The following is a 27,136-nucleotide window of genomic DNA, read 5'->3' on the forward strand; positions in this document are numbered from 1 at the left end:
TCCTTGGCTGGACGTCTGCACCATGGACAGGGATCTGAGTGAAGACGACAGTAAGTACAGCCGGCGGCGGGGCGGGGTGGGGGGTTCCTGGGGTGCCCACATCTGTGGCCAGCACTGATTGAAATCTTCCCTCTGGCCTCTGTGCTTCTTGGGTTCTGGGTCTGGGTTACTGAGAGCATCCTTCCTTCCTTCCTTTCGTGTGGAAAGCCCCTTTGCCGCCTGCTGGCTATTGTTCCACTATGTGCCTCTGGGCAGTGGAGGAGGATGGTAACAAGCAAGACGAGAACTTTCCACCCGGTTCATGGTAACACCGTCCCAGTCTTGTATCTTTCAATCTTCTTTTCTCTGGCTGACGTTCCCCACCCCTCTCTCGCCCCAGCCGCATGTGAGCCTGAATACCACACTTGGGCTCAGTTCTGAGGTGAGGTTAATTTGAAAGACATTCCTGGAAGGTCTTTATTCGTGATTTTCCTCTTGCCAAGAGGCATGTGTTCATTATTGCTTGAAAAAACACAGTCCTGGTGAGCCCAACATTGTCATTCCTGGGACAGAAATACAATGGAATCTAAGGGCTATGGAAAGAGATGAAGACAGAGGTAGCATTTTAGGAAGAAATGTGCCATGTTTAAAGAAAAAATGTTTGATCCTGAATTTGGAAGGGCCAGTGTGGTAAAGTGTCAGATTGGGGATCGGGAGGCTAGAGTTCAGGTCCTGGCTCTGCTATGAATTGGCTGTGTGATCTTGGGCAGGTCATTTAACCTCTCTGAGCCTCAGTTTCCCCATCTATAAAAGGAGATGGGGCAGGAGTTCTTAATTTGACCATGAAGGTGAGGGCAAAATGTTGTATGAATGTAGTTTTTTGGGGGAGAGTGCAGTCCTCAGCTTCCATTTGAATCCTGGCAAGGCTTGTGACAAAGTACATTTTCGTGGTCCCTGAACTTGGGGACTTTGAAGGTCCCTTGCAGGTCCCGCACCATTGTCTTTAATGTAGGTATCTGAAAGCTTTAAGTTTCAGAGCTGAAGTGGGATATGAAATAAACCCATGTGAATCTCAGCAACACATTTAAAATTTTGTTGGAATCCTGTTTCATATTGAATTGGGAGACTGTACAGAGATATCATGTATTTGAGCTGGACTTAATCTGATCTCTGATATATTGGAAATTGTGTAGTCATAATTTTATAAAATTCTGCAAGTAATGAAATACAATTTTTCCTCTTTGAAACACTGTTCATTAGCAGTCTTGTAGTTTACAGTAGGAGTTTCTTGGTAGCAATGGGCTAGGGTCAGATCTGGATTCAGATCCAAGCTCTGCCTCCTAATTGTTGGTTGACTTTGCTCAGGTCACTTAACCTCTCTGAGGTACATGTCTCACAATAAAAATATAGATCATATCATCTGGAAGAATTGGTAAAAGATTATTGGATGTGAAGTGCCTCCAGCATCGCTCAGAGTCAAGAGGGATGGAAGAAATGTTGATTCTAGAAAATTACCAGATTCTGTCCCCAGAGCTTGAAAATTAAACTGCTATTAATGACAAGTATTATCACCTACAGTGTTTCTGTTTGGCACCTGCCTTTTGGTAAGCCAGGTGAGACTAAGATTAACTCTTTAATTCCCTTAAAATTCTAAATGCTAATCCTGTCATAGGGTCATCTTACATGCTGGTTTCCAATATAATCAAACCACAGGTCTACTGCATGGGACAGGATTGTCCAGAAAAGATTTAGAAACAATGCTGATGAACTCTGGGACCAGGTCAGTATTTGTCCAGGTTTTGGAAAGGGAGCCCGCTGCGGGACTTACATAATTGCAATGCCCCTCCTTAGGCAAGAGATGGCTGCCCACTTTGTCCCAGTTGAGTTATCCTCCTCAGGCACAAAAATGCTGTCCCCTCCATTTTTTAGTCTGGAATGTGGGCAGCGTCAGAGAGAGATTATCTTCTTCCAGTGACACACTGTGGGACTGAAATTAGGCATGGATGGAGACATTCTGGAATGTGGCGTCCATGTGGAAGTAAGCACGAAGGCCTCTTAGCTCAGTCTTAGCTCTGATAGCATTTGGCTCCCGCAGCACCTCCCACCATTGGTGGTGATGCTTTGGTGTTGGGTTAGTTCCCCTTCCATAGCAGAGGCGGTCAGGAATTCTCTTCTATGCTAAGTTGATCCCTCTTTTCCCTGGCACTTCAACTCTTTGGCCTTACTTCTACTCCTCCCCAAGGCTACTCAGAACAGGTCTGTTTCCTGTTTAAAATAAGAAGTCTTCAGAGTTTTCTCTTTTCTAGCATGACTAGGTCCTGTTATTCCGATGGGCCCAGGTATAATGTGGTTTCAATCACTCTTCTCTAAGAGGTCCTAACCCAGAGATGAAGAAGAAAAATCCCCTCCCTTTTTCTAAAAACCATATCTCTTATAATACAACTTGTTTCAGTACAGACTGAACTCCCTCCCAGAAATGGTGTGCAAAAGAGCTTCTTCAAGTCAGATGAGCCTCATCCCCATAACTTGAGGAGGGGGCTGCTGCAATTCTGGACCATAGGACCTAGGTGGCAACTCCTTACTCCTGGGCGCTGATAGCTGGGGAGGGAGAGCAATGATCCGAAGCCACACCACTGTTACCATCAGTGACCCAGTGCTGAGAGATGGGACTCTTCCCTTGGTACCCTGGCCAGCTCTGCTCCCCAAAGACTCAGTCTTTAGTGTTGCTCCCAGCCCAACTCTGAGTTGGAGAAGAGAGACTGGAAGAAGCTATCGGGGTAACTTGATGGGAAAGATGCTGGGCTTTGTGGCAGGGCCCAGCTTCCAAGAGCCTTGGTAACTGACCATGGGGCTTTTGTGTACATACCTTAGGAGGGAGGCATGGCCACCAGGAGCACAGGCCCTCCTTGCCAACTTGACCCTGACTTCTTGGGGGAAACTCTTAATGGAAAGATAGAGTGTCCCTTTCTCTCTTTTTTTCCTGAGTGCTTCTCCCAGTGACTGTATTCCCTGAGCCCTGTTGTAGGGAGAGAAGACCAGGGCCCTAAAGAATAAGGTGACTTTCCCCCCAGACTACACAGAAGGCTAGCTATTTGGTGCTGTCCTCATGGCTGGGGGAATAGAGATGGACGTACTGCTCTACCTTCCAGGTGTTCAAAGCCTTGTGCAGGAGGCAGACCTCAGCTGGGCTTTTTCTAAATAATTCTTAGAAAGCTGTTTGGTAGAAACAATAACAAAGAGCAGAACAGAGGATGGAGGGGCGCAGGGAGAGGGAAGTACGCCTGGGGAAGGCTCTGTAGGAGGTCAGGCCTGGGCCAAGTCAGGTTGAAGGAGGTGAGGGGATGTGTCCTGAGCAGGAAGAGCCGGAACAAGGCCTGGGAGAAATGGCACAGTGTACATGCCAGGATGAAGGCCAACATCAGTGTTCCAAAGTGACAAACCAGCCCTTGTACATCCCACCCCCCACCCCTGTGGCCCTGTCTTGGCCTGGTGACCCTTCCTGCAAAGCAAGACTTCCACATCCCAACTAACTGAAAGTTTGTCGTAACATTCGCCGGGTTCTCTCTTGGCATGCCAGAGGGACCTAAAGAACTCCGAGGACAACTTCATCCTGGCTTTCTCTTTGAGGCTGGTCTCACTCCCACCGTCGGCCTTGTGTTTGCTCTCCCAAATATGTACTCGTTGTCTCCCACCTGAAAGCTCCTGCACATCTGTTTCCTCTCAAGCCCCAAGCAGGCTTTTCTCTCTCCTCCCCACTTTCTGCTCTGCTCTTTGTCCCCACCCCTCCCCAGCCACTGGGACTGTTTTCCCTTCTCTCACCCTGTTCTGGACAAGTGGGGAGGTTTTCTACCCCCATCAGAGGAGGAGACTCCATTAGTAATACAGGGTCAGTTAATAAGACAGGGCCTTCTCTGCTAAGGGCTGGAGCTCGGATGTTAGCCAGGCACTGTGGTGGGTGCCTGGGTGGCTCAGTTGGCTGGGCGACTGCCTTCTGCTCGGGTCATGATCCTGGAGTCCTGGGATCGAGTCCTGTGTTGGGGTCCCTGCTCAGTGGGGAGTCTCTTTCTCCCTTTCCTTTTGCCACTTTCCCCTGCTTGTGCTCTCTCTCTCACTCTCAAAAAGAAAAGAAAAAAAAAAAAAAGAAGAAGAAGAAGAAGAAGAAGAAGAAAAGAGAAAGAAAGCTTTAGACTTTAGTGAGCCACTGTGGTGTTTCAAAGATGAGATGGCCTGGTCAACCTTTCTGGTCTTGCTACGAGGCTCTTAAATAACATAGCCAAGACTCTTTTCTTTCTCTTGTGATCACCGGACTTTCCTGCTTTTATTACTTTAAATTATGGTAAGATACACATAACATGAAATTCGCCATCATAACCATTTTTACCTGTGCTGTTGGGCGATATTAAGTACATTCCCATTATTGTGCAACTATCACCACCACCCATCTCCAGAATCCTTTCATCTCTAACCCCATTCAACAATTCCTCCCTTCCCTCTCCTCTTGGGTCCTGGCCAACCCCATCCTACTTTAGGCATGTGTGGATCTGACCATCCGAATCTCTCCTGTACTATCTTCAGCATCATTTGAACCATGAGGCATTTATGTGCGCTGACTGTATGTGGGAAGGGGGGGTTCTCTGTCTGAAAGGGGCTCTCACCCCTGTCGGAGGAGACAAGGAAGGAAACAAACAAAAGCAAGATGGCAGTGGGGAGCCATCTGAATGGAGAGGTGGCCTGCTTCTAGTGCTTTTAAGATGATGAGCACTGGAATCAGAGGCAGAGGATATGGACTCCTTTTATCCTTGGAAATAAAGGGAATGGCATTTTAAAAAGAGGAAGTTAAAGAGGTTGTCTATTAATTATACCTTGCTTCACAAGAAAAATTCCTGTCTATGCAAAAGAGAAATTTCTTGTGGCTGGTGAGTACTACCTTAGAGACATTTTGCAAAGCTTTCTCAGCCATCACTTGATGCCATTTGTGGAGCAATAGGGTGTTCAGCAAAGTGGAAAGGTCATTGGCTTAGAGTTCATATCTGAGACTTGGTTTTTTTTTTTAAGATTTTATTTATTTGAAAGAGAGAGAGAGAGAGAGAGAGCATGAGCAGGGGGAATGGGAGAGGGAGAAGCAAACTCTCTGTTGAGCAGGGAGCCCAATGCGGGGCTTGATCCTGAGACTCTGGGATCATGACCTGAGCCAAAGGCAGATGCTTAACCAACTGAACCACCCCAGGCACCCCAGGACCTGAGTCTTAAGCACTCTTTTTGGCTCTGCTGTGAATGTGTGAGCTCGTTGCCCCAGATCCCTCCTCTGAGTCTCATGTGCTTCTACAAACGGGGAACACAGAAAAACAGTCGTTGTCGTTAAATGCAGAAAAAGATCACACCCATGCCATCCCTTTATGAGCCACGGGACACAAGGCATGTATTAAGGTGGGGTGGCCCAGCTGCAACTCAGCCCCGAACCCGTAGAAACAGTGATGCAGCTGCGGGGGGGAACCCCCCCTTTGGAGTGCTCCATGCGGGCGTCACACAATGACCCGTGACGTCCACGTTCCTGTTGTGCCCGCTGAGATCGGCTCAGGAAATGACACATCTGCCTGTAGGTCAGCCTGGAGCCCTTTCTTTTTGTCCATAACATAATGGTGAGATTAATTTAGTTCTGACGAATTACGACTGCCCCGAGAGGTTAGGGTGACTCCTGGTTGATGGATGGAGCTCTGAGTTTCCCACCTCTTATTCTTCCCCTCTTCCTGCCTCTTTGTTTGGTTTCCAGCTGGACGTCGCAGCTGTATGGCATTTCTCTGTCTTCTAGCAGCGGAGAGTCTGGATGCCCTAGCAGACCCAAGCCCTCCAGCTGGGTGGAGGCCCTCCCTGGGGAGAGGGCTCTGAAGGTCTTGCCTTTCTTTCTGGGTTTGACATTTTCACCTCTGGCTTAAAGGAGCACAGAGAAAGAGGAAGACCCTCCCTCCTTAGGTCCAAGGCGTTGACTGGACGTTTCTTGAACGCCAGGCTCAGGGCTGTGGGCTGTGTACACATTGTTTTATTAGATAGGCGCTAATAGCATCTGCTCTGTTTCACAGCTGGGGGATGGGGGATTGAGTTCTGCAAGGATGTGTGGCTGGCACAGTATCAGGCAGTCCATGACTCAGACGTATCAGAGCCCAGGTTCCTAACCACTGTGCCTCAGGAATTCTGATGCCGGAATTGGCTTGGCTGCAGTCCAGCCCTGAACCTATCCTGAATTCTGATAACCGGACTCATGGGAACTACAATGACGTGCATGGGCTCTAGTCCCAGAAAGGTTCAAATTCCAGCTTCCCTCTTTCTGACCCTCCCTCAAACCTATCCATGAGTGTCTAGGGCAGGGTGGGCAAAACACGGCTCAAGGGCCAAGTCTGACCCACTGCCTGTTTTTGTCAAGTTTTATCAGCATAAAGCCATGCTTACGCAGTCGTGCGTTATCTGTGGCTGCTTTCAGCTGAGTTGGATAATTGAAACAGACCATAGAGCCCACAAAATCGACAGTGTTTACCACCTGGCTATTTGCAGGAAAGGTTTGCCGATCCCTGGTGGCTAAAATAGCTGAAAATGCTAATCCACTTATGGGGAGCAAACAGTGTTCAGAACCAAGGTATGAATGATAATTCCCGATGAGTTACCACCTCTGGGATTTCAGTACACATCGGCAGGCACCGATGTGAAGCTTTGGGCTAACATCCCTTTGCATCACACCCTTCTCCACCCCAGGTCTCTCACCTATTTCTGCACAGAATCATTTGTTGACAAAGATAAGCTTTCCTGCTAAGAAGAGCCCTCTACATCTGCACACATTCTTCTATTTCAGCTTCCTTTATAAATTTCCTGCAAGAAGAAACCGTAGAGAGGCGTATGCATTCCTTATTGTCAGAGGACTCAGACATTTCTAATGTGGGGGGAGTAGAAGAATGAGATGGTTCATTTGTCTAAATGACAACCCCTCCTCCCTCCACTGTGCTTAGCCGCGGGTTTCAGCATTCCTCACCACTTGCCATCCCACTTCCCAATAGCCTCAGCTGCTCCAACTTAGAACAAGATCTGCTGCTTCTTCCGGCCTCTGTTCTTATTAACCTTGAAAGGACAGGGCGTATTATTTTTATTTTTGTAGAGGGAAAGAGCTCTAGGCTTTAAAGAGCTGGGGAAAATTTAAAAAAAAAAGGAGGGATCTAGGGGGTGAGATGGATCAGCTGTTGACCAGAGTGTGTTCAGTGACTTCACGCCAATAGAATTACTTTCCTCCGACCATTTATCATCTTACCCTTTAAAGTCAACTTCCCGGGACGCCTGGGTGGCTCAGTTGGTTAAGCCTCTGCCTTCGGCTCAGGTCATGATCCCAGGGTCCTGGGATCGAGTCCCACATCGGGCTCTTTGCTCGGCAGGGAGCCAGCTTCTCCCTCTGCCTCTGCCTGACACTCTGCCTGTGCTCCCACGTGCTCTCTCTCTATCAAATAAATAAAATCTTAAAAAATAAATAAATAAAGTCAACTTCCCGTGATCAGATTGGCCACTGGAAAGACAGGGATGAGGGGTTCTTGTCCCTCAACATGGGAGCTACAGGGAATGGGTTTGAGGGGTGGCCCAGTGGGATGGAACTGAAACAGAGAGCCTCTAGCCTGCTCTGACTTCACTGCTGTGCACCCTAGGACTACTGGAGTAACCTCTCTGAGCCTTACACTCCTCACGTCAGGAGGACTTAGAAGTCCTGCCTTCTGTATCTCCAGGTGGGAGGGTGGGGTGTAGCAGCAGGGGTGGGGAGATGATTTATGAGTTGTCCAAGGTTTCTAGGAGCCAATTCTTTTTTTTTTTTAAGATTTTTATTTATTTGACAGAGAGAGATCACAAGTAGGCAGAGAGGCAGGCAGAGAGAGAGGAAGGGAAGCAGGCTCCCTGCTGAGCAGAGAGCCCCATGCGGGACTCAATCCCAGGACCCTGAGATCATGACCTGAGCCAAAGGCAGTGGCTTAACCCACTGAGCCACCCAGGCACCCAGAAGATGAGGTTTTAACAGCAGGTAAATAGTGAGGGTTCTTCTGCTGGGGCTGCGTCATGGGAAGTACTTGGGAAGAACATGGTCTTCGGAGAACCATGAGCCTTGGTTTGAAGCCACCTCCATCACTTACAGGCCTTATGATCTTGGGTGAGCCACAGCTTTTCTGAACCCCATTCCCCCATTAGGAGAATGGGGTGACAAGTGTCACTTTGGGCCATCTGAGAAGTAGACACCCAGAGGGCATTCGATGTGTCAGAGGTCCCTTGGAAACACATGGGAAGGAAAAGAGGAGTGGGAGCAGGTGTGGTCAGGGACCACCTGCAGGACCACACTGGCGGAAAACAAGGAGCCTCAGACTTCGGTGTGACTCCAAGAAAGTCTTGCTTAGGTTTGTGGGGAGTCCCAGAGCAAAGACTGCCGGTTAGGGGAAGCCGCAAAAAGAAACACTCAGCATCTCAGTGCCTTAAGACAGCCCCCATTTTATTATAGTTCATGGTTTTGTGGGTCGGGAATTTGGGTAGGACTCAGCTGGGTGATTCTTCTGCCCCTTGTATATCCATTAGGGTCTGTCTTCGTCAGTGTGAGTTGCTGTGACAAAACACCATAGGCTGCCTGGCTTAAAAGCAAAACTTTATTTCTCACGGTGCTGGAAGCTGGGAATCCCAAGATCAAGGCACTGGTAGACCTGGGGCTGGTGTGAGCCTGCTTCTGGCTTGCAGCCAGCTGCCTTCTCACTGTATACTCACAGGGCAGAGAAAGAAAGAGCCCTAGTCTCTTTCTTTTCCTGCCAGGGCACTAATCCCACCACGGGGCTCTGTCCTCATGACCTCATCTAAACCTAATTGCCCCCCAAAGGCTTCAGCTTGTAATCCCATTCCCTGAGGAGGTCAGGACTTCAACATATGAATGTGGGGGGTCACTCCGGGGTACTCAGCAGGAGCTAGCCTGGCTTGGTGGGGCCTCAATGGCTTTGCTTGTGTGCATCCTGTGTTTCGGCAGGATGGTGGAGTGGCTGGAAGGCTGGGCTCTGCTGGGCTTCTCTCCATGTGGTCTCCCCACTAAGGCAGCCTGATGTCTTACACGGCAGCTCAGGGCTCAAATGGGCATGCTCCCAGAGTCAAGAAGTAGAAGCTGTGGCCTCCTCATTGCTTCCTTCCACCGTGTTCCCTTGCTTGGAGCATTTTCAAGCGCCCAGGGCCAAGGTGAGGAGATGCAGATACATCCAAGAAGTGAGAGCACTGCTAATTCAGCATCTGTCCCCTGGGGTGATGGCATACGATCCCATTTCTAAAGCACCTGTCTCGGTGGCCAGCCCAGAGTAGGGACCCAGCGAGCAGGAGCTGACTTCTGAAGGTTTTTCTCATCAGGATTATTTGTGCCACTTCTGTCACACCCCACCCCATCCCTGCCTGCCCTGCAGATGTGTTCTGTGTCTCACGGGTGCCCGAGGGAGACTGGCTTGGTAGAACTGTGAGCCCTTCCAGTAACGCACCCACCCTTACTCGGCAGCTTCTGGTGACGTCACCACTGCTGCCCCCCGACCTCCTTCCCAGAGGCTCAGGACTGCCTTCCTTTCACAGGTGTGGTGGAACTCAGCTTTGAGGCCGAGAGTCCGCTGGCACCCCCCGCTGAGCTTCTGGAGAGATTGCCCAGCTATGACTGGCTTCTTGAAGGAGATGGTAAGTTTGTGAGGTCTTGGTTCCTGCAGCCCCTTCCTGGGGCTCATGCTGGCTGGGGAGACATCTCTGGACCAGGCCAGTCCTGGGATAGCTCACATCTTCCGTGGGGGTCCTGGGAAGCCTCTTGTTCCCATCGGGAGGGAATGGGAGGACGGAGGCACCAGCCCTGTGTCCACAAACATTCTATGACTATTTCCATGTGCTTTTAAGACTGGAATAATGATGCTTTGAGAACCATTCTTCTTGCATTAGATGCATTAGCGCGTGGGCTTCTTTTCCTTTGTCTCATTCAGCCTTACATTCAGCCACTTTCCGTCTTTCCTACTTTCACCCCACTAACACCTGTGCCTTTGAGCTAGGCTGTTGAGTCCCTGACCCCTCCTCTCTCCCCCAGGACAGCAGATATTCTTCCCACCTCTGGAGGCTCCCGGGAGACCCTTGGAACAAAGGTGCTGGTCCTCATTCATGGAACACAGGTGAGCGGGGGTACCATCGCATAGAATGTTACCCTTGGCCCCCGAGAGCCCTCCTTGGGGATTTTTGGGTCTACGGATCTCAACCCTACTGGTGCCTCCGGATCCCAGATCTGCTGGATCAGATTCTCCAAGGACAGAGGCCGGGAATGTGCATTTTACCAAGCTCCCCAGGCTGTTTGGCTATCAAGCTGAGGCTGAGAACCAGAGTGTGGACCAGGGGTTGTAAACTGTAGCTCCTGGGTCTCATCCAACCCACTGCCTATTTTTGTAAATCAAGTTTTATCAGAAAGGACCCACGCTCATTTGTTTGCTTACTCTCTGGGGCAGTTTTTGTGCTACACCAGCAGAAGGGAGTGACTGAGGCAGAGACTGTATGGCCCAGGAAACCGGAAATATTTACTCTCTAGTCCCTTACAGAAGAAGAGACCCAGGACTCTGGACAGAGCTCCGGCTTTCCAGCCCGCTTTGTGCAGAGAGAAAGTGGAGCCCTCCTTTCTGGGTCCTGCGTCTTGGCTGGGTGGCTGTGTCCTGCCTCCAGGGAGTCTTCCGGACGCTCCTGGCCCCACTGCTGCCCGGAGCCTCCCCTTCTCCTACCTGGTTGCCCACCTCCTGTGCCCAGGGCAGACCCCACTTCCTCCGTGGAGCCCCCTTGGCCATTCTGGGCCTGACACCTCCTGCACACACACAGGTCCCTCTGGTCCACCAGGCCAGGGGTGCTGGTGACATCCCTTTGCATGAGAGGGTCTTACTGTTTGGAGTCGGGCTAGTGTGAAAAAGTAAGTGAAGATGGGAGGGAGGAAGAAGGAGGAGAGGACTCCTGCTTTTTGGAAGTGTTGGCAGGAGAGGACTTCGCTAGGAGGGGACACGGAGGCTGGGCCTCAGGGAAGGGTGTTCTAGGAGGAGGGGAGGCATCCAGAGAGAAGGTCAAGGAAGGGGTCACTGGTTGTGTCCCTTCACACCCACTGCCACTGCAGCCCAGCAGGCTCATGGTGGTCACTGTGGGACCACCGTCAGGTAGCTCCTGGCTGGGGTCTTCCTATGAACACTGCTCACAGCTCCTCTGGCTGAGGTCAAGGTCTCCAAGGACAGGCATGTGGTCTAGCCTAACTTTGCCTCCTTCTAGTTGTGGGACATCTTCTGCATACCTCAGTTTTCCTCATCTGTAAAATGACAATTTTAGATGTAAATGTAAATGTAAAATGTAAAATGTATATTCCATCTTTAAATTTGTGTGTGTGTGTATGTGTGTGTGTGTGTATGTGTGTTTGTGTGTGTGTGTGTGTGTGTGTGTGTTTGAGTTCTGAGATTCTCTCAGCCCTTCTGTGAGCCCTGAACTTCAGCTAAAGCAGTTTTGCTGTCCTCTAGAAAGAACTGTGTCCCCGCTGGGGGCGTCTGTTCACACAGCTCCCTGTGCCAGAGACGCCCTCTTCAGATGGAGCCCCGAGTCCTTGACTGCTCTGGTGGGTCACAGACAGGCCCTTCCCATGCTCTCGGCTTCAGTTTCCATCTGCATCAAGGGGGGCTGGCCAACCTGGAGGAGCTGGAGGCCCTTTCCAGAGACCCTGCTTTTGTGCTCTGTCCCCAGCAGAATCCCTATGGTGACAGAGCAAGTGGCTCGGGAAGCCCTTCTCAGCTTTGTGAGCTCCAAATGCTGCTACAGCAGCGCAGCTGCCGGTGACCTCATCATCCAGGAGCTCAAGCAGCAGACTCTCTGCAGGGTAAGGGGGCCTGGGCCTGGTGGGCACCCAGGGGTGTCTCAGAGGTTAGGTCCAGGGTGGGCAGTGGCTTGTGTGATGTCAAATGGAGAAAGGAGTCTTGGGGGGGGTGCTTATGAAGAGGGGTGACCCTAAAACCCTTTTTGCTGCTTCTCTGGTCTGTGGTCCACTGAAAAGCTCAAATGTGCTGGCGCTGTGGGAGGTATATCACATAATCATCTGAGGAGGTCCTCAGTAGCTACCCTATACAGTAGATAGGACGGTCACCTGTTCACGGGGAGGAACTGGAAGTTTAGAGAGTTGAAGGGTTACTTGCCCTAAACATATAGCTAGAAGTGACAGAGCTAGGACTCAAACTCAGGTTTGCTGGCTCCAAAGTGCATGTCCTTAAACACGTGACTAACCAGGAGGGGTGGGCTGAGAAGCCTCCACCTAGTCTCCTTGATCCCCCAAGTCCCATCTGTGCCAAGGAATCATTTCTTCATTACCCTTGGGCCTGAAACTCTGAATAGACAAGGCCATGGGACAGATTTTAAGTTCACACTTCCTACCGGCACAACCATCTTCTGGTGGGTGTACAATCACACAGAAAACGCACAAGCCTCACAGGGAATGGTTAGAATGAGAGGTTGGGGGAAGAGGCTCCAGTGAGCTGTGTGTCCTTGGGCAAGTCAACCGGCCTCTCTGAGCCTCTGTTTCCTCCAGTGTCAAAGGAGGAGCCAGCTTATGTCCAAGACCCATTCTTGTTTTGTGATTTTTGTGGATGAGATCAAGAAGGAGGCTCTTGACATCAAGCAGAAAAATTCCTCCTAAGAAGACGTTTGAGAAGCTGACTCCATTGGCCTCCATCTATCAAAGGGCAATGGCTGCCCAACAGGGGGCCTTATAGAACGTTCTGGGTATAAAGAAATCAGAGGCTGACACTGCGGCAGTTGTGAGCCAGTCAGGAGAGACTTCCTGGGGCTGACTGATCTCCCTGCAGGTGTCTGGGGGTATCTAGAGCAGAAATCATTCTTGCCAGCTTGTTCCCAGCAGCCTACGGTGCTGGGAGTGGGGTCTTTCCACTTCCCCTCTGAGGCTCCGCAGGTGGGAAACTTCCTCATTTTGTAGAATGCTGTCTTCCCAGAGGGCATGAGTGTGAACATGCTATTTTTTTTTCCTTTGTAGTATCGACTAGAGACTTTCACCGAATCCAGAATAAGTGAATGGACATTTCAACCCTTTACTAGTAAGTGAAATCAGTTTAATTGGGAGCAAATCTGACAGGCGCTGGTGGAAAATATCAGGACATATCTTAGCCACTAACCCTGAATAAGATACCCTTCAGCTTGCAGCCTCGGTTTCCCATCTCCTGTAACACGAGAGGGTGGGCTTTCATCTGGGGCTTTCCAGTGCTAATCTCAGCAAATCCTTCCTGTCTGGGAAGTGGTTTGCAGAAGGACCTAAAGAAGTCCAGGGTTTGCCTTTGGTCGCAGACAAAGGCAGCATGTGTGCTTGGACATCCGCCAGCCTTCAAGGCCACCCCCAGTGCCTCCCAGAGTCCCTAGGACCCCATTCACTGTGCCATCCTGCCTGCTGCTGAACCCCTCTTGGAGGCTGAGCATTCTCTCTGGGAAGCCCCATGCCCTTGCTTCTCTGCTGACCACTCCGGTTCATCCTTCAAGACTCATCTCCCGTGTCACCTCTTTCATGAAGCCTTTCAGGATTTCTTCACCTGCTGACCACTTCTCCAATAGAAGGAGTCAGTCTTCTGAGTTTACGCAGCTCTGGTCCAAAGCACTTCGCATAGATTGTGACATCGTACGGTGGTCATCACTGTGCCCTATCTGCTTGAATGGAGGCGTGGGGAGGAGGAAGAAGGAGGTGGGGATGGTCACGATAGTGATGGTAGTTCTTGTTACTGATCCCTCGCATGGGCCAGTCTGATGCTAAGCATTTTTATGCCATCTATTTAATTTTCACTACCACCCTATCTGGTGGGTGCCCTATATTTCCCTCATTTTGGAGATGAGAGAGTTGACGGTCGGAGAGGTAGGGTAGGTCTGTTCAACTCCAGCACTTGGGTGCTTAAGTGTGGACTCCGAGGGGCTCCTTCTCTATCTGTCCCATAGCCCAGACTCTTGCCTAATGCCTGGCATCAATGCAGGCTTCATACTTATTTGGTAAACGAATGAAAGCTTGTCCTTGTAGCTGTTCACCGGCCTTACAATGATCTCTTTCTGTGTCAGACCAGTCAGTGGATGGGCCGCAAAGAGGGACCTCCCCCAAGCTTTGGGACATCAAAGTCCAGGTGCCCCCGATGTTTCAGGAAGACACGAGGAAGTTTCAAGTCCCTCACTCGTCACTGGTCAAGGTAATGTGATTGTTGGCATCTTTGCCCTTCTCTCTGAGCTGGTTTCCTAGACAATGTATATTTCCTCAAACTTTAACTCTTTAGAGAGGAACCCAGAATGCAGGCCGGTGGTTCATTACTTGGCTATCTGTAAGGCAAATTCTAAGGAAACCCAGAGCGTGGACTACAGACCCATACAAAATTCCATGCTTGTTAAGGAGTAGTCACAAGCGAAAGGATGATTCTGATTACAAAACCGTCACCAGCTTTAACCAGTGAGTGTTCACATTCCTAGACCATCGAAGTATTTTAAATTTATTTTTGTTTTTTATCTTTGCCTGACAGTAAACAGCGGAAGTGCTGAATGAAACAGATATAAAATAAAGCTCAAGCATTATTTGGATTTTCAGCAAAGTCAGTAAGGGACAGAATTTGACTTCTGTCCCGTTTTATAGAAGTATAATCACGACTCGAAGTGAGGATAACCTAATGGATTACAGAAGCACAGAAGAGAAATCTCCTATCATGTTCTCATTGACACTTTAGAACTTGATTCAAGCATGTAACTTTCCCCTCTGAGTTTTCGTAGCCTCATACAGTGAGAACTTTTTGAGGTTCAGAGAGGCTTCCGTTCTTTTCTCAAGAATGATTCAGGGATTAGATTCCAATAGCTAGCTTGTTGCCTTCCACAGAACTGCTGTGCATTTTTTGGGGTGGGGGGGTATCTATTCTTAAAGACCTCTTAGCTACCCAATGGGCCAAGGACACCGGCCTTTGTGGTTTAGCCTGGGATCATGAGTTAGGACATGGAGCTTGGAGAACCAACTGGGCTGTGGCCCCGAGGAGATGGCAACATGATCTCCTTGGCTTGGCATTCAAGGCCCTTGGGAATCCTAGGCAAATGAGAATGGCCATCTTCCCACGCTGGGCCTGGTGATGCCATGGGGTGGGTGTGGGGCTGGTGAAATCAGGAGGCGTTGGTGTTTGGGAAACTGGAGCCAAGGAGAGCATTTCACTTTCAGGAATGCCACAAATGCCATGGGCGTGGGCGTTACAAGTGCAGCTGCTGCCACGGGGCAGGCATGGTGAGTCCCACCTGGGTGGCTGCTGGTGTTAATGATTGTGTGGGAAGAGGGTCCCCTCGGGGACAGAGGGTTGGGCTGGGGAGGCCTGGGGCTCCTCCACTAACAGTGTGACCTGAGGCAAGTCATCCTCCCTTTCTTTTTTTTTCTTTTTTCTTTTTTATTTATTTATTTGACAGAGAGATCACAAGTAGGCAGAGAGGCAGGCAGAGAGAGAGAAAGGGAAGCAGGCTCCCTGCTGTGCAGAGAGCCCGATGCGGGGCTCGATCCCAGGACCCTGGGATCATGACCTGAGCTGAACGCAGAGGCTTTAACCCACTGAGCCACCCAGGCGCCCCGTCATCCTCCCTTTCTGGCCTCCATTTGCTTACCTGTAAAATGGGAAAGTTGGATTGGGTGTTTGTTACTGGCTTTTGTTCCCTTTGATGGTTTATGGTTCATGATTTTAATTATTCTTTTTCTCATCTGTCTCTAAACATTCGTTGAGACTGAGTCCCCGCTCAGTGCTGGGCCTCTGTAAGAGGACTCAGACCTGGGGGCCTCCCCACCAGGGACTCTCTGTCCTTGGGGAAGACCGACAGGTGACCAGCACATGTAGTATGCGGTGATGAGTCTAAGAAGGTGAAGTTCAGGGGGCTCCGAGAGACAGAATAGACAGGGGTCTTGGAGCAGTGCCTTAGGACTGCTGTAATAAATTATCACAAACTGGGGGGCTTAAAACAAGCGGTATTTATTCTCTCACATTTCTGGAGGCTGGAAGTCCAAAATCAAGGTGTGAGCAGGGCTGGCTCTTTCTGGAGGCCCTGAGCCACCCCGCCAGCTTCTTGTCCCACATCCCCTCAGGCCTCCTTGTGGGGGCCCACCCTAGTCCAACATGACTTTGTCTTAACTAATGACACCTGCCAAGACTATTTCCAAATAAGGGCACATTCTGAGGTTCTCCGGTTCTCCGGTTAAGCACTCTCTTCAGAACCCTCCAGGCCTGCTGACCCTCCCAGCAGGAAGCCCACACTCTTCACATGTTCTCAGCTCTCCCCCTTCACTCTGATCTGTTGGACACATATTGACCCCTTGCCATGCTAAGCCACACCTTTGTCCACCTTCTCTCTGCCCACCTGCCCTTCCACACTTTGGATGCCCACCTTCCGCCTGCTGTGTGCATTCCTCCGCCTACTCATGTGTCACTGGTGGGGCTCACCGGTGGCTCCCCAGCCTTCTGTCTCCTGTGCCCTCACTCTTGCCATATGCCTTCTCCTGGTCTTCCTGGACCCCTACCTGTGGCCTTTTTCTTCCTCTCTCCACCCCTGCTCTCCTTCCTCCCCTCTCTCCTCCCCCAGGCTTTTCCTGGAAGGTCTCCAGAGTCCATTCTGAGCCAACTGTGGGAGCATAGCCTGGGAGACTTTCCAAGACCAAGCTCCTCATCCCCAGCTCAGCCAGCCTGCCCCTCTCTTCCCAGTCCCTCTGGCCGTGGCCATTTGGTCAGGACGCAGTCTCGGGGGTTGTGGGGCTCCAAGAGGAGCAGGTGAAGATGGTATCCTAGGAGAAACACAGATGTGAGCATGTCATGTCTCTGAAGGCTGCAGCTGGATGGGGCACAAAGATACACAAGGGGCACAAAGATACACAAGGGTCACCCCTCCCGTCTTCCAAATGAATGAGCTGAGGCCCAGGGAGAGGAAGTGGCTTGTTAGAGGTCACCAGGTTGGGATCTGAAGCGGGTCTCAGGGTGCCCTTTGCTCATCTTCTCTGAGAGGCCAGCAGGGGCCTTTGAGGCTGTGGTGTGTCCGCAGGTGAGGTGCCCGTCCTGCAGTGGAGCCAAGCGCAAAGCCAAGCAGTCCCGCAGGTGTCCGATGTGCTCGGGGTCTGGCAGGCGGAGGTACGAGTGGGTCTCCCCAGCCCTGAGGTGAAGGACTCTCACTTACCAGTTTCCTTGCTTTTCAGTGTCTGCCCTTCTGGAGGGCATCGGGTGCCCTGTTGTGTCACTCTTGTGCCCCAGAGTGCTGTGCCTAGCGGGTGCTCAGGAAATATTTGTAGAGTGGGTGAGCTTTCCTGCAGGCTTGCTATTTTGAGATGAGACTGGAACTCATCTGGCAATCTATGGGTCAGACGTAAGGAAAGAGTCACTGTGGAGAAGAAGGGAAGGGGGTGCTTTAAGGAGGGGAGATGTCTTCCTGCTTATATGCTGGGGACATGAACACAGAAAACCACCTGAAGGTGAGATCTGTAACTCTTTGAGGATCAGGACCTAGGCAAACCTTTATTTATAACTCACTGCAGGGCCTGCATGGAGGAGTCAAGGACAGTTTGTTGACTGACTAAACAATCAACAAAGTTCTACCTCTGTTCATGGGGCTTTGTAAATAGTGCATTTTGTACAACATTGCATTTTGTAAATCATGTCCATAGTGTATTTATAAATCTTGAAAGGGAAACAGGAAACCAGAGAGTGAGACGACACAAAGTTGTGTTGGTTAATGATACTTTTTGGTTCATTGAGGCCCAGGCCATCCTTCTAAGAAGGCAGCTAGCAAAGCTTTGGCAGACCTGCTACCTGTGGTTGGTAAAGAAGGTCTTTGATTTGGAAAGAAGCTTAGGTTTCTTCTGTTCACAAATGAAAGAATCCTATTTCAAATGAGCTTAACAAAAAAAATTCCACCCTTGTAACGGAAAATTCTGGTATTATATTTCTGGGATGGCTTCAGGTTCAGCTGGATCCAGATGCTTAAACAATGTCACCAGGACTCTGTCACCACCTTTACCCTGCTTTCCTTTGTGTTGTCTTCATTCTCAGGCAAGCTGTCTCTTGTGGTGACAGAGGGGACAGCCAACAGCTCCAAGCTTAGTAACCTCAGTCAAAAAGGATATCCCTTTCCTGATAGTTTCACAAAAAAGTTCGAGGGCAGATCTCACTGCATTCCCAAGGGTCGTGTGTTCTTCTTTGTGTCAGCCACTGTGGCCAGACAGATGGAATAAGCTGATGGGTTAAGCCCAGGTCCTAAGCTGGTCATAGAAGGGGTGGGGGCAAGCCCACAGTTCCTGTGGTCAGGGTGGGAAAAGAGTGGTCGCCAAAGGGAAATTGGGGCATTGCCACCAGAAGGAGGAGGTCTAGATGGTGGGCAGGGGGAACCAATTGAGGCTCACTTTAGTCCACCTCTATGAGGAAGGATTTGGCCTGAGCCTTGTAGAAGCTGCCAAACCCCTGACTACCCGAGTGGTGCTGACCTCATGTCCCTCTCAGGTGCAGCACGTGCTCAGGGAGGGGCAGCAAGACCTGTGCCACCTGCAAAGGGGAGAAGAAGCTGTTGCACTTTATCCAGCTAGTCATCGTGTGGTATGTGGCTGTGTCTCTATACTGTGGCCCAGTGAGGGTGACTGGGGGACTTGGCCAGGACTACTTTCTGCGGAGAAACTCCACTTGGCTGGGGCTTTCACAGTGCAGGGACCTGTGCAGGAAGAAAAGGGCTTCAGGCACCTCGGGAAGGGGAGAGGTCCTGGGAAAGGCTGGGGGGTGGGGGGACGGGGTGGCTGGATGCTGGCAGGCTTTACAACAGACAGACCTGAGTTCAAATTCTGCCATTGCTGCCTTCTAGTGCAGGCAGCCACTCAATGCCTGGGCCTTCCCTTCTGGGAAGAGTCCCTGGATCTTAAATCCCTATGTCAGGAAAGGCTCCCATGCATTCCGGGTTTCTTCTGGGGGGCACGGTGTGAAGTGCTCACAGGTGAGGTCAAAATGAGCTAATAGAACAGAGCTGTCAGTACTTTACCTGTTTTCCCATGGTACAGGTGGCGATGCTCATGAGCTTGCCCGAGGCCCCAGCAGTAGTAATGCAACCCTCCAGCCCAGGTCTGCCTGATTCCGAACCCATGCTCTTACCCTCATACTGTGTACTCCATTCCTCATCCTTTCCCCTTCCAGGAAAAACAGCCTGTTTGAGTTTGTGTCTGAGCACCGCCTGAATTGCCCTGGGGAACTCCTTGCTAAAGCCAAAGGAGAAAGCCTCTTTAAGGATGAAAACACCATGGTAAGGAGGGCTTCAAAGACCATCACAAGGGAAGCTGGGTTCCCCTCCCACCTACACATTCCCCCCCGCCCCCCCAGGGGGAGGGCTGCATTCTCCTGGAGAGGTAGGCTGGGCTGGAACAGGGCTGCAGAGTTCGAATGCTCAAACCCTCCCTTCCTCCCCCGACACCTTCACACAAACCTTGAGACCCTCTTCCCATACTAGGCACTATTGCAGGCTGTGGGGATACTGTAAAACCAAACGCTTGCCCCAGTGGATCTCATAGTCTGGTGAGGGAAAAGGTAATAATGTTTCACTCCAATGTTAGACGGTGGTAAGAGTCACTGAAAACTTGCAAGCAGGGGAAAGAGACAGGAATGGGTGTGGTTTTGGCTGGTGGCTGGGAATTGACACGGGGCAAAGACCAGGACAGTGCCCTTGGGGTGTGGACCCTGTGAATTTCTGGAGCCAAGGTGTCCAGCAGAGAGAGGCCTTAAGGAACAGCAGAGGGTGGGACAGGAGGGATGTGAGTTGCACAGAGCAAGGACCTAAGACCCGAGAGGTGCCAGCGGTCAGATCATGGAGGGTCCTGTAGGGCAGGTGTTGGCAAACACTGGCCCTTGGCCTGCTTTTATAAATAAAGTTTTATTGAAACAGCCATACCTGTTTGTTTACATATTATCTGTGGCTGCTTTCCTGCAGCAAGGGCAGAGTCAAATAGTTGAGGCAGAGACCCTATGACCTACAAAGCCTAGAATAGTTACTAAGTGGCCCTTTATAGATTTGCCAACCTCTGCTGTAGGCCTTGGCAGGGAACTTAAGTCTTTATGGGACGTCTGAGAGGGCATGTTTTCTTTAAGAGGGTCAGGCGCTCAGCTACCTTTTTCTTTTTTCTTTTCCTTTCTTTCTTTTAACCATAAGTAGCCTTTTCACATTGGCTTCTTTGACTTTATAGTTTGTATTTTAAAAAATTGAGGCATATGGGATACTTGGGTGGCTCAGTTGGTTAAGCAGCTGCCTTCCACTCAGGTCATGATCCCAGGGTCCTGGGTTCGAGTCCCACATCGGGCTCCTTGCTCAGTGGGGAGCCTGCTTCTCTCTCTGCCTCTGCCTGCCACTCTGCCTGCTTGTGCTCTCTCTCTCTCTGACAAATAAATAAATCTTAAAAAATTTAAGGCATAATTAACATACCTTGTATTAGTTTCAGGTGTACCACACAGTGATTCAATATTTGTATGTGTTGTGAAATGATCACCACAATGTCTAGTTAACATCCCTCACCATACACAAATTTTATTTTCTCATGATGAGAACTTTGAGGATCTAGACTCTTAGCAAATTTCACACATACAACACAATATTAATTACAGTCACCACGTTGTACATCAGTCCCATCCCTAGGACTTACTTATTTTATAACTCTGTTTGTACCTTTTTACCACCTTCTCCCATTTCACACCCCACAACCACCAATCTGTTTCTGAATCTATGAGTTTGTTTTTTAGATTCCACATGTAAGTGAGATCATACAGTATTTGTTTTCCTCTGATTTATCTGCTTTAGCATAAGGGCCTCAGTGTCCATCACTGTCGTTGCTACTGGCAGGGTTTCCTGCTTTTTTATGGCGGAATAATCATCTTCAGCCTCCTTTCTTTGCCCCAGTCTGGCTTCCTAAAGGCTCAGCTCGAGCATGTCCCCAGGAAGCCCCATCCCCCGCCCCAGTGGGACAGTGGCAGAGAGGTGCTGGGTGAGAGAGTGGGCTGCAGGTGAAGGAGTGCTCTGTCCACAGCCCCCCTTTCTTGGTTGGAATTCCTGAGCTGGCAGGGTGGTAATCAAAGCTCCCTGGAAGTTAGACAATCCCCACCCACTCACCGGGTGGCCTCGGGCCCTACCCCCACCCTGTCTGAGCTCGTTTTCCAGCCCCTGTGAATCAGAGCCACAAGGCTCCAGGTGCGGACACCCTGGGCCAGGCCAGCGAGGTGGGCTGCATCTCTCCTGCAGGTGTACCCCATTGTGGATTTCCCGCTGCGGGAGATCTCTCTGGCCTCGCAGAGGGGCATCGCGGAGCACAGCGCCGCCCTGGCCTCCCGCGCCCGAGTCCTTCAGCAGGTGAGTAAGGTGGGGACTGGGGACTGTCGGGAGGCTCTGGGGGCCGGGCTGGGGCTCTGAGGGTGCCAACTCTCTGGTCACATGAAGGAATGCGCTGTTCCCTCGGCAAGGGTCCCCTTTCTGAGAAGAGAGCAAGGGCGCCAGCTAGGGTAAGGGTGGAGGAAAGGAGTCCCGGTTTCGGTTTTCGGAAAGGGGCATGGGGGAGTACTAGAGACAGACCAGAGGCCATGTGGCCGGAGGGCAGAGAGCAGAGCAGTGTGCGCCGCGGGCAGGCGGACCCCTGGGCGTAGAGATTAGGATTCTTATCCTGAGAGCAACAGGGAAGCTACTTACTGTAGGGTTTCAAGCAGGACTGTAGCTCAGCATGATTTTGACTCTAACCCCGTGGGTTAGAATTTTCAGAGAGGGAGAGGACGAGTTCAAGACTCGGGGTCCTGAGCAAGTCTGGCACCAGGGGTCCGGTCCCTCAGAGCCCCTTCCCTGGTCTGGGGAATGGTTTCAGGCCTAAGGGTTGCTTTGGTACTGTGTTGGGATGGCCACTAGATGGCGGTGGTTCCTGTTGCGGCTTTGAGGGGTCAGGGGAGCATGGGGCTGGGGCCGGGAGCTGGGGGTTGGCCAGGGAATAGAGAACGCTGGAGCTTCCTGAGTCTTGTAGGCTGGGCTTTTATCCTGGTTTTCTGTGTCTCACTGTGGTTCTGGACCAGCTACTTCCTCCTTCCTGAAGTCCGATTTCTCACCAGTGAAAAAGAGATGTTTGCACCACCTCAGGGTTTGGTAGAGATGCAATAATTTGCTTTAAATGCTTGGAACCTGGTGCTCAAAATGTGCCTTTCCTTCTGGTCCCTTTTCTTTTTTTTTTTTTTTTTTAAGATTTTATTTATTTATTTGACGGACAGAGATCACAAGCAGGCAGAGAGAGAGGAGAAAGCAGGCTCCCTGCCGAGCAGAGAGCCCGATGTGGGGCTCGATCCCAGGACCCTGAGATCACGACCAGAGCCAAAGGCAGAAGCTTAACCCACTAAGCCGCCCAGGCGACCCCCTTCTGGTCCCTTTCCAATGAGTATTTCTCTTTCTCTCTCTTTGTACATCTCCCCTGTCTGCAGGAGAGAGAAGGGTGCATTTAACTAAAAAGTAATGATAGCCATCTTGGAGCGGCAGTGGGCCTCAGAAATCATGGATTTGGGGCATTGCAACCTTAAAGGCCTGCCATGGCCGGTGCTCCACGGTAGGGAGAGCTGCCTTATCTGTCCAAAGGGGTGGGCCACCACTCATCTTGGTGTAGGCCCAGGGCAGTGATTTCAGATCTCTGAAACTCCAGATTTTTATATGACACCTTCCAAGTTTTTGATGCGGAGAACAAAAATTTAAAAACACTGGGAATACTGAATGGGCTGATGGGTTGGCTCTGGCATGTGGGCTGTCATCAGCTACCCCTGCCTAGCCCCCAACCCATGCTGTTTACAACTGGGAGAGGAAGTAATTTACCTGAAACCACACAGCTGCTTAGTGGAAGAGCCCAGGAGAAGAAGCTACTTCCTAGCTCCAAGCCAAATGTTACTACTCACTGCATTCAAGATACACAACTCCTTGAAAGCCAGTGCGGGTTTACGGGGGCGTCCACTGAGGGGGAGCTGGGGCCAGACACATCACAGGGACCAGTCACATCCCAGGTTCACTCATGCGCATGGCTCCAAGCCAAGCTCTTCCCTTCTCAGGGCCTCAATGTCCTCATCTTTAAAATGAGGTGGGTTGGACGTGGCCTTAGGTTAGCGGCTGCAGAAGCAGCTTCAAGATCAGAGCTTGTGTGCAGGACATTTGTGAAGAAAGGGCTCCCAGGAGAAACTTGTAAAGAAGGAAGGGATCCAGAGCCAGAGGAGTGGGGAGCAGAGGTCACAGAAGGGTGCAGTGTGGCAAAGGTCCAATCACTGCTCCATCCCATGGAAACTCTGAGTACGGCAACCGTGTGCCTGAGATGAGGGGGCTGGCCTCGTGTTGTTTGGTATCATCCAATCATTGGGCACAATTCCCCAGGCACGTTATGTTCCTTGTGTGTGAGGGGGGTTCTGTGTCTCAAGGACAGGATCCTGCGGAAGAACAATGGGCTGTGAGTAGCAGTGAAGAAGCAGATGTGCAGGAATGTGGGTGAGACAAGAACAGAGTCCGTGGAAACCCCCAGAGCATCATCCCTGTGGGACTTTGCTCTTGCCTCATTAGTATTAATGGTGTGGTTTACACAAAGAGCCCCCAGTTTTGGGGTATTGATTCCAGGAATGGGAAGAAGATAAGGGCTTGATTTTAGCAGCTTGCAGACACTGGTAGTTATTCTGAGATAACTCAGAATAACTCAAATGGTGAGTCCTTTTTGGACCCTTGATTTGGAATCTGGGGCAACTGAGGTTGAAGAGGGGAAATGAGCTGCCCAAGACCACAAAGTGTGTCCGTGGTAGTCCTGGATCTTTGGGGACTGTCCCCTACAGGACAGTCCTGTCTTGGGCAACACAAGCCCCCTGTGAACCAGTCCTGGAGTGGGGAAGGGTAAACCAGGGACAGGTGGATGGATTTTATTAAAAGGGAGTGCCGTGGGAGAAAACGGCTCTTTTGTGAATCTTTCTGGTCCTGCATCTGTAGACAAAGATGCTTGCTGATAATTTGTTCAGGACTGAGAACTTAGCACATGGAGGCAGCCTGAGCACACACCTGTCATGACAATGTGTCCCCTGCCCTCTTCCAGTGCTCTCAGACATGGAAACTGCTCGTCCTGGGGGGATGACCAAGGTGTGCCAATACATCTGTGGCTGATTACAAGGCAGCCACCTGATTACAGCTGATGTCCTAATCAGTCTGTAGCCTCAGACCTGGAGGCCTTTTGAATCCAAAGCAAATGGAGGCAGGAGGGGTTGGAACCAGTATCATTTTCTATTTGATCTTGGCAGAAAAGTCTAGAAACAAGAGTGACCCTGACCCCCACTGCCCAGGTGCTTGGAGCAGTAATATGGGCTCCCGCCTTCTCCTGGTGCCCATTTTGTGTCTTCCATAACAGAAAGGGGGTCTTCTGCCTTTGATTTCCAAAATTACCACTTAGACACCACTTTCTGGCATATGGAAAGTCTCCGGATCTCATTTGGTGATCTCAACAACTCTGTGGTCTAGAAGCTTCTATCCCCATTTCCTAGAACAAGCAAACACTAGATCATGCTGGGACCTTCATGGAAGAGGCAGTCCTTGACTCTGAGTCCTCTCTTCCTGCCACAGTGTCACAGTGCCCTTCGGCTGCCCCTCCTGTCCAGTGGGGAGCCTGCTTCTCAAAATCCCCTGCCTGGTCTGTTTCCCCTTTCCCATTGGCCTCTGGACCATCACCTATGGTGACAGGACTTGGAACTGTCCCCAAGGAGTGGAACTTCCTGAAGTAAGAAGGTCTAACCCTGGGCCATCTACACCACCTCCCTCTGGGTGTGTGGTCTGGGGCAAAGAAGCCTCTCATGTAGAAGAACTCTGGGGTTTTGATGCAGAGCCTGGACCACGGGACATCCCTGATGAAGCTTAGCTTCGGTGATGAGGAGTAGCTTTCCTATGTCCGCTGCCCGTAGTTGTCCTAACACAGCAGCACCCAAAGCAGAGGAAGGAGGGTATTTCAGTAGGATGCCAGTGTTCTCCTCCCAAGGTGGTCTTCCACATTCCATTGGGGGTCCCACAGTTTTGGAAGAGTAACTGCTCCGAGAAGATGCCAGAGCACGAGAGGCCTTCAGAGGAAGACCATGGTGAGGTAGGGAGTGTCCTGAGAAAAAAAGCCTGAAGTGGACCACCAGATTTTGGAATTTCTTTGATGTCATTGTTTTATTTTAAAATTTAATTCAAATTGTATAAGCTACTCCCTAATATCTCCATGGCTGTAGTAATGTAGAGATGGTTAAAATGACTTTATCTTCCACCTTTCTCTGCCCTTCCTCCCCATCTAAAAAGTAACACTTCTTTTTTTAAAAAAAGATTTTATTTATTTATTTGACAGAGATCACAAGTAGGCAGAGCAGCAGGCAGAGAGAAAGAGGAAGGGAAGCAGGCTCCCTGCTGAGCAGAGAGCCTGATGCGGGGCTCGATCCCAACACCCTGAGATCATGACCTGAGCCGAAGGCAGAGGCTTAACCCACTGAGCCACCCAGGCACCCCCCAAAAGTAATGCTCCTGAAAGATGTCCTATTTGCCTGGAGGCTTACCATACATCCCGGGACTCCCATGGGGATGTACCTCCGTGAAACGTAGCATCAGATGGTTGCTAAGGCTGAAAAGTCCATTTGGAGCAGAGCTTAGTGTGCGTGAAGGAGTGTAGTAGGAGATACACCTAGAAAGGCACACGGGAGCTGAAATGCCAACTCCAGAGTGTGAACTTCACTCCATAGGTAGTAGGGAGCCACCTACTGACTTGACTAGAGCACTGAAGTTTATTCTTGGGCAATTGTTTCCCCAGCGCCAGACCATTGAGCTGATCCCCCTCACAGAAGTGCATTATTGGTACCAAGGACAGACTTACGTCTACTACATCTACGGCACGGACCACAGAGTGTACGTGGTCGATTACCCTGAACGGTACTGCTGTGGCTGCACCATCATCTGACGGGACCCAGTCATCTCCAGAGCCGGGAGTTTACTCATCATTGGCTACATCAGACAATCCTATACAAACCCTGGGGTGTCCTTCTAGACACTTCAGCTTATCATCTGTCAAACCCCTGGTCTTTCCAGAGCTTCTCTGGTGGGATCCATCATGCATTTAACCTACAAGAATTCAGCTAGGCACATTTCTTTAGAACATTGTGGACCATGATATGCAAATGAGCAGTTATACCCTCACCTGCCAAGCCCCACCCCGGGATTCTGCATATCCCTTTCAGTTACTGCTGTCCCCTGTGGAGTCTGGCCGAACTGCTGGTGGGGTCGTGCTCACAGGAGCAGCAGCATTTAGACAGGTGTCCAGCTCCCTTGGGACTGCATGGAAGACAAAGGGAAATTGAGATGTGAAACGTGATGGGACGTGAACCAGGAGGACAACCTTCCAGGCTCGGACTTTGCCTCCCATGCCGGCTGAACCTAGCTGATGCTGCACGCTCTGCACATGCGGGAAGCTGAGGGCAGGATGAGGTCTGTCCTTGCCTGCCCAGTCCCTCTGGGCCCAGGGACGATGGTGGCAGGGGAAACTGAGAGAGAGTACCATGGGACTCCCTTCTTCCTCTTCCTCCTGAAGCTCTCTAAGTCTGGGAAGCCAGCACCTCTGAGCCTGGTGTCCTTACAGCCCACCTCAGTGGGGCTCCAGCAGGATGCTGCTGCATCCGGGGCCATTGTACTGATGGCAGGCACGGGCTTGGGTTGTTGCAGTGGTTGGAAGGGACACTCCTGGCATTTGGTGGACGGAGAGCAGGAAAGCTGGCTGGCGAGCACTCTGCGCAATGAAGCTCGCAGATCCGCCCCTGACAATCATGGAGAGCTCGTTACCCAGAACCTCACTGAGGCCTGCTGACTGCCCTCATCTCACTCACCGCTCAACTCTGCTCTTTGATTTTCCTGTATGGTTAGGAATTGCTCCGGTCCTCTCTCTTCCCTGAAGTCCAAACTAGTAACCCCTGCCGACTTCGTTACAGCCCCTCACACGGTCCTGCCTCAGCCGTCACAATTTGAAATAGGTGCAGTACAATGTTACTTTCTTCTCATTTCTCCATTCTCTTTCAGCTGGGGCATTAAATTGCTTTTG

General features: G+C 50.7%; 1 protein-coding gene across 2 annotated transcripts; it reads left to right on the top strand.

Annotated features, from left to right (window-relative positions):
- On the top strand, positions 1-27,136 carry SSUH2 (ssu-2 homolog). 2 transcript variants are annotated; one of them, XM_047709274.1, is made up of 12 exons: positions 1-50; positions 9,583-9,681; positions 10,076-10,157; positions 11,743-11,875; positions 13,040-13,100; positions 14,101-14,225; positions 15,227-15,289; positions 17,077-17,162; positions 18,525-18,617; positions 19,203-19,308; positions 21,289-21,396; positions 25,859-27,136. In XM_047709274.1, the coding sequence occupies exons 1-12, from the start codon at positions 23-25 to the stop codon at positions 26,003-26,005; spliced, it is 1,131 nt and encodes a 376-aa protein (XP_047565230.1). In that variant the 5' UTR covers positions 1-22; the 3' UTR covers positions 26,006-27,136. The 2 variants fall into 2 exon arrangements, with proteins under 2 accessions (XP_047565230.1, XP_047565303.1); XM_047709347.1 differs by having other exon boundaries at positions 11,746-11,875.

This window comes from Lutra lutra, chromosome 1 (assembly GCF_902655055.1).
Source record: "Lutra lutra chromosome 1, mLutLut1.2, whole genome shotgun sequence".
In the NCBI taxonomy this organism is placed as follows: Eukaryota; Metazoa; Chordata; class Mammalia; order Carnivora; family Mustelidae; genus Lutra; species Lutra lutra.

Bases quoted from the DNA above. Each gene is read 5' to 3' on its own strand.
- SSUH2 (XM_047709274.1), top strand. From the start codon at position 23: ATGGACAGGGATCTGAGTGAAGACGACA. The intron at 13,101-14,100 runs GTAAGTGAAATC...TTTCTGTGTCAG, and splicing joins GACATTTCAACCCTTTACTA to ACCAGTCAGTGGATGGGCCG. The intron at 17,163-18,524 runs GTACGAGTGGGT...TGTCCCTCTCAG, and splicing joins TCGGGGTCTGGCAGGCGGAG to GTGCAGCACGTGCTCAGGGA.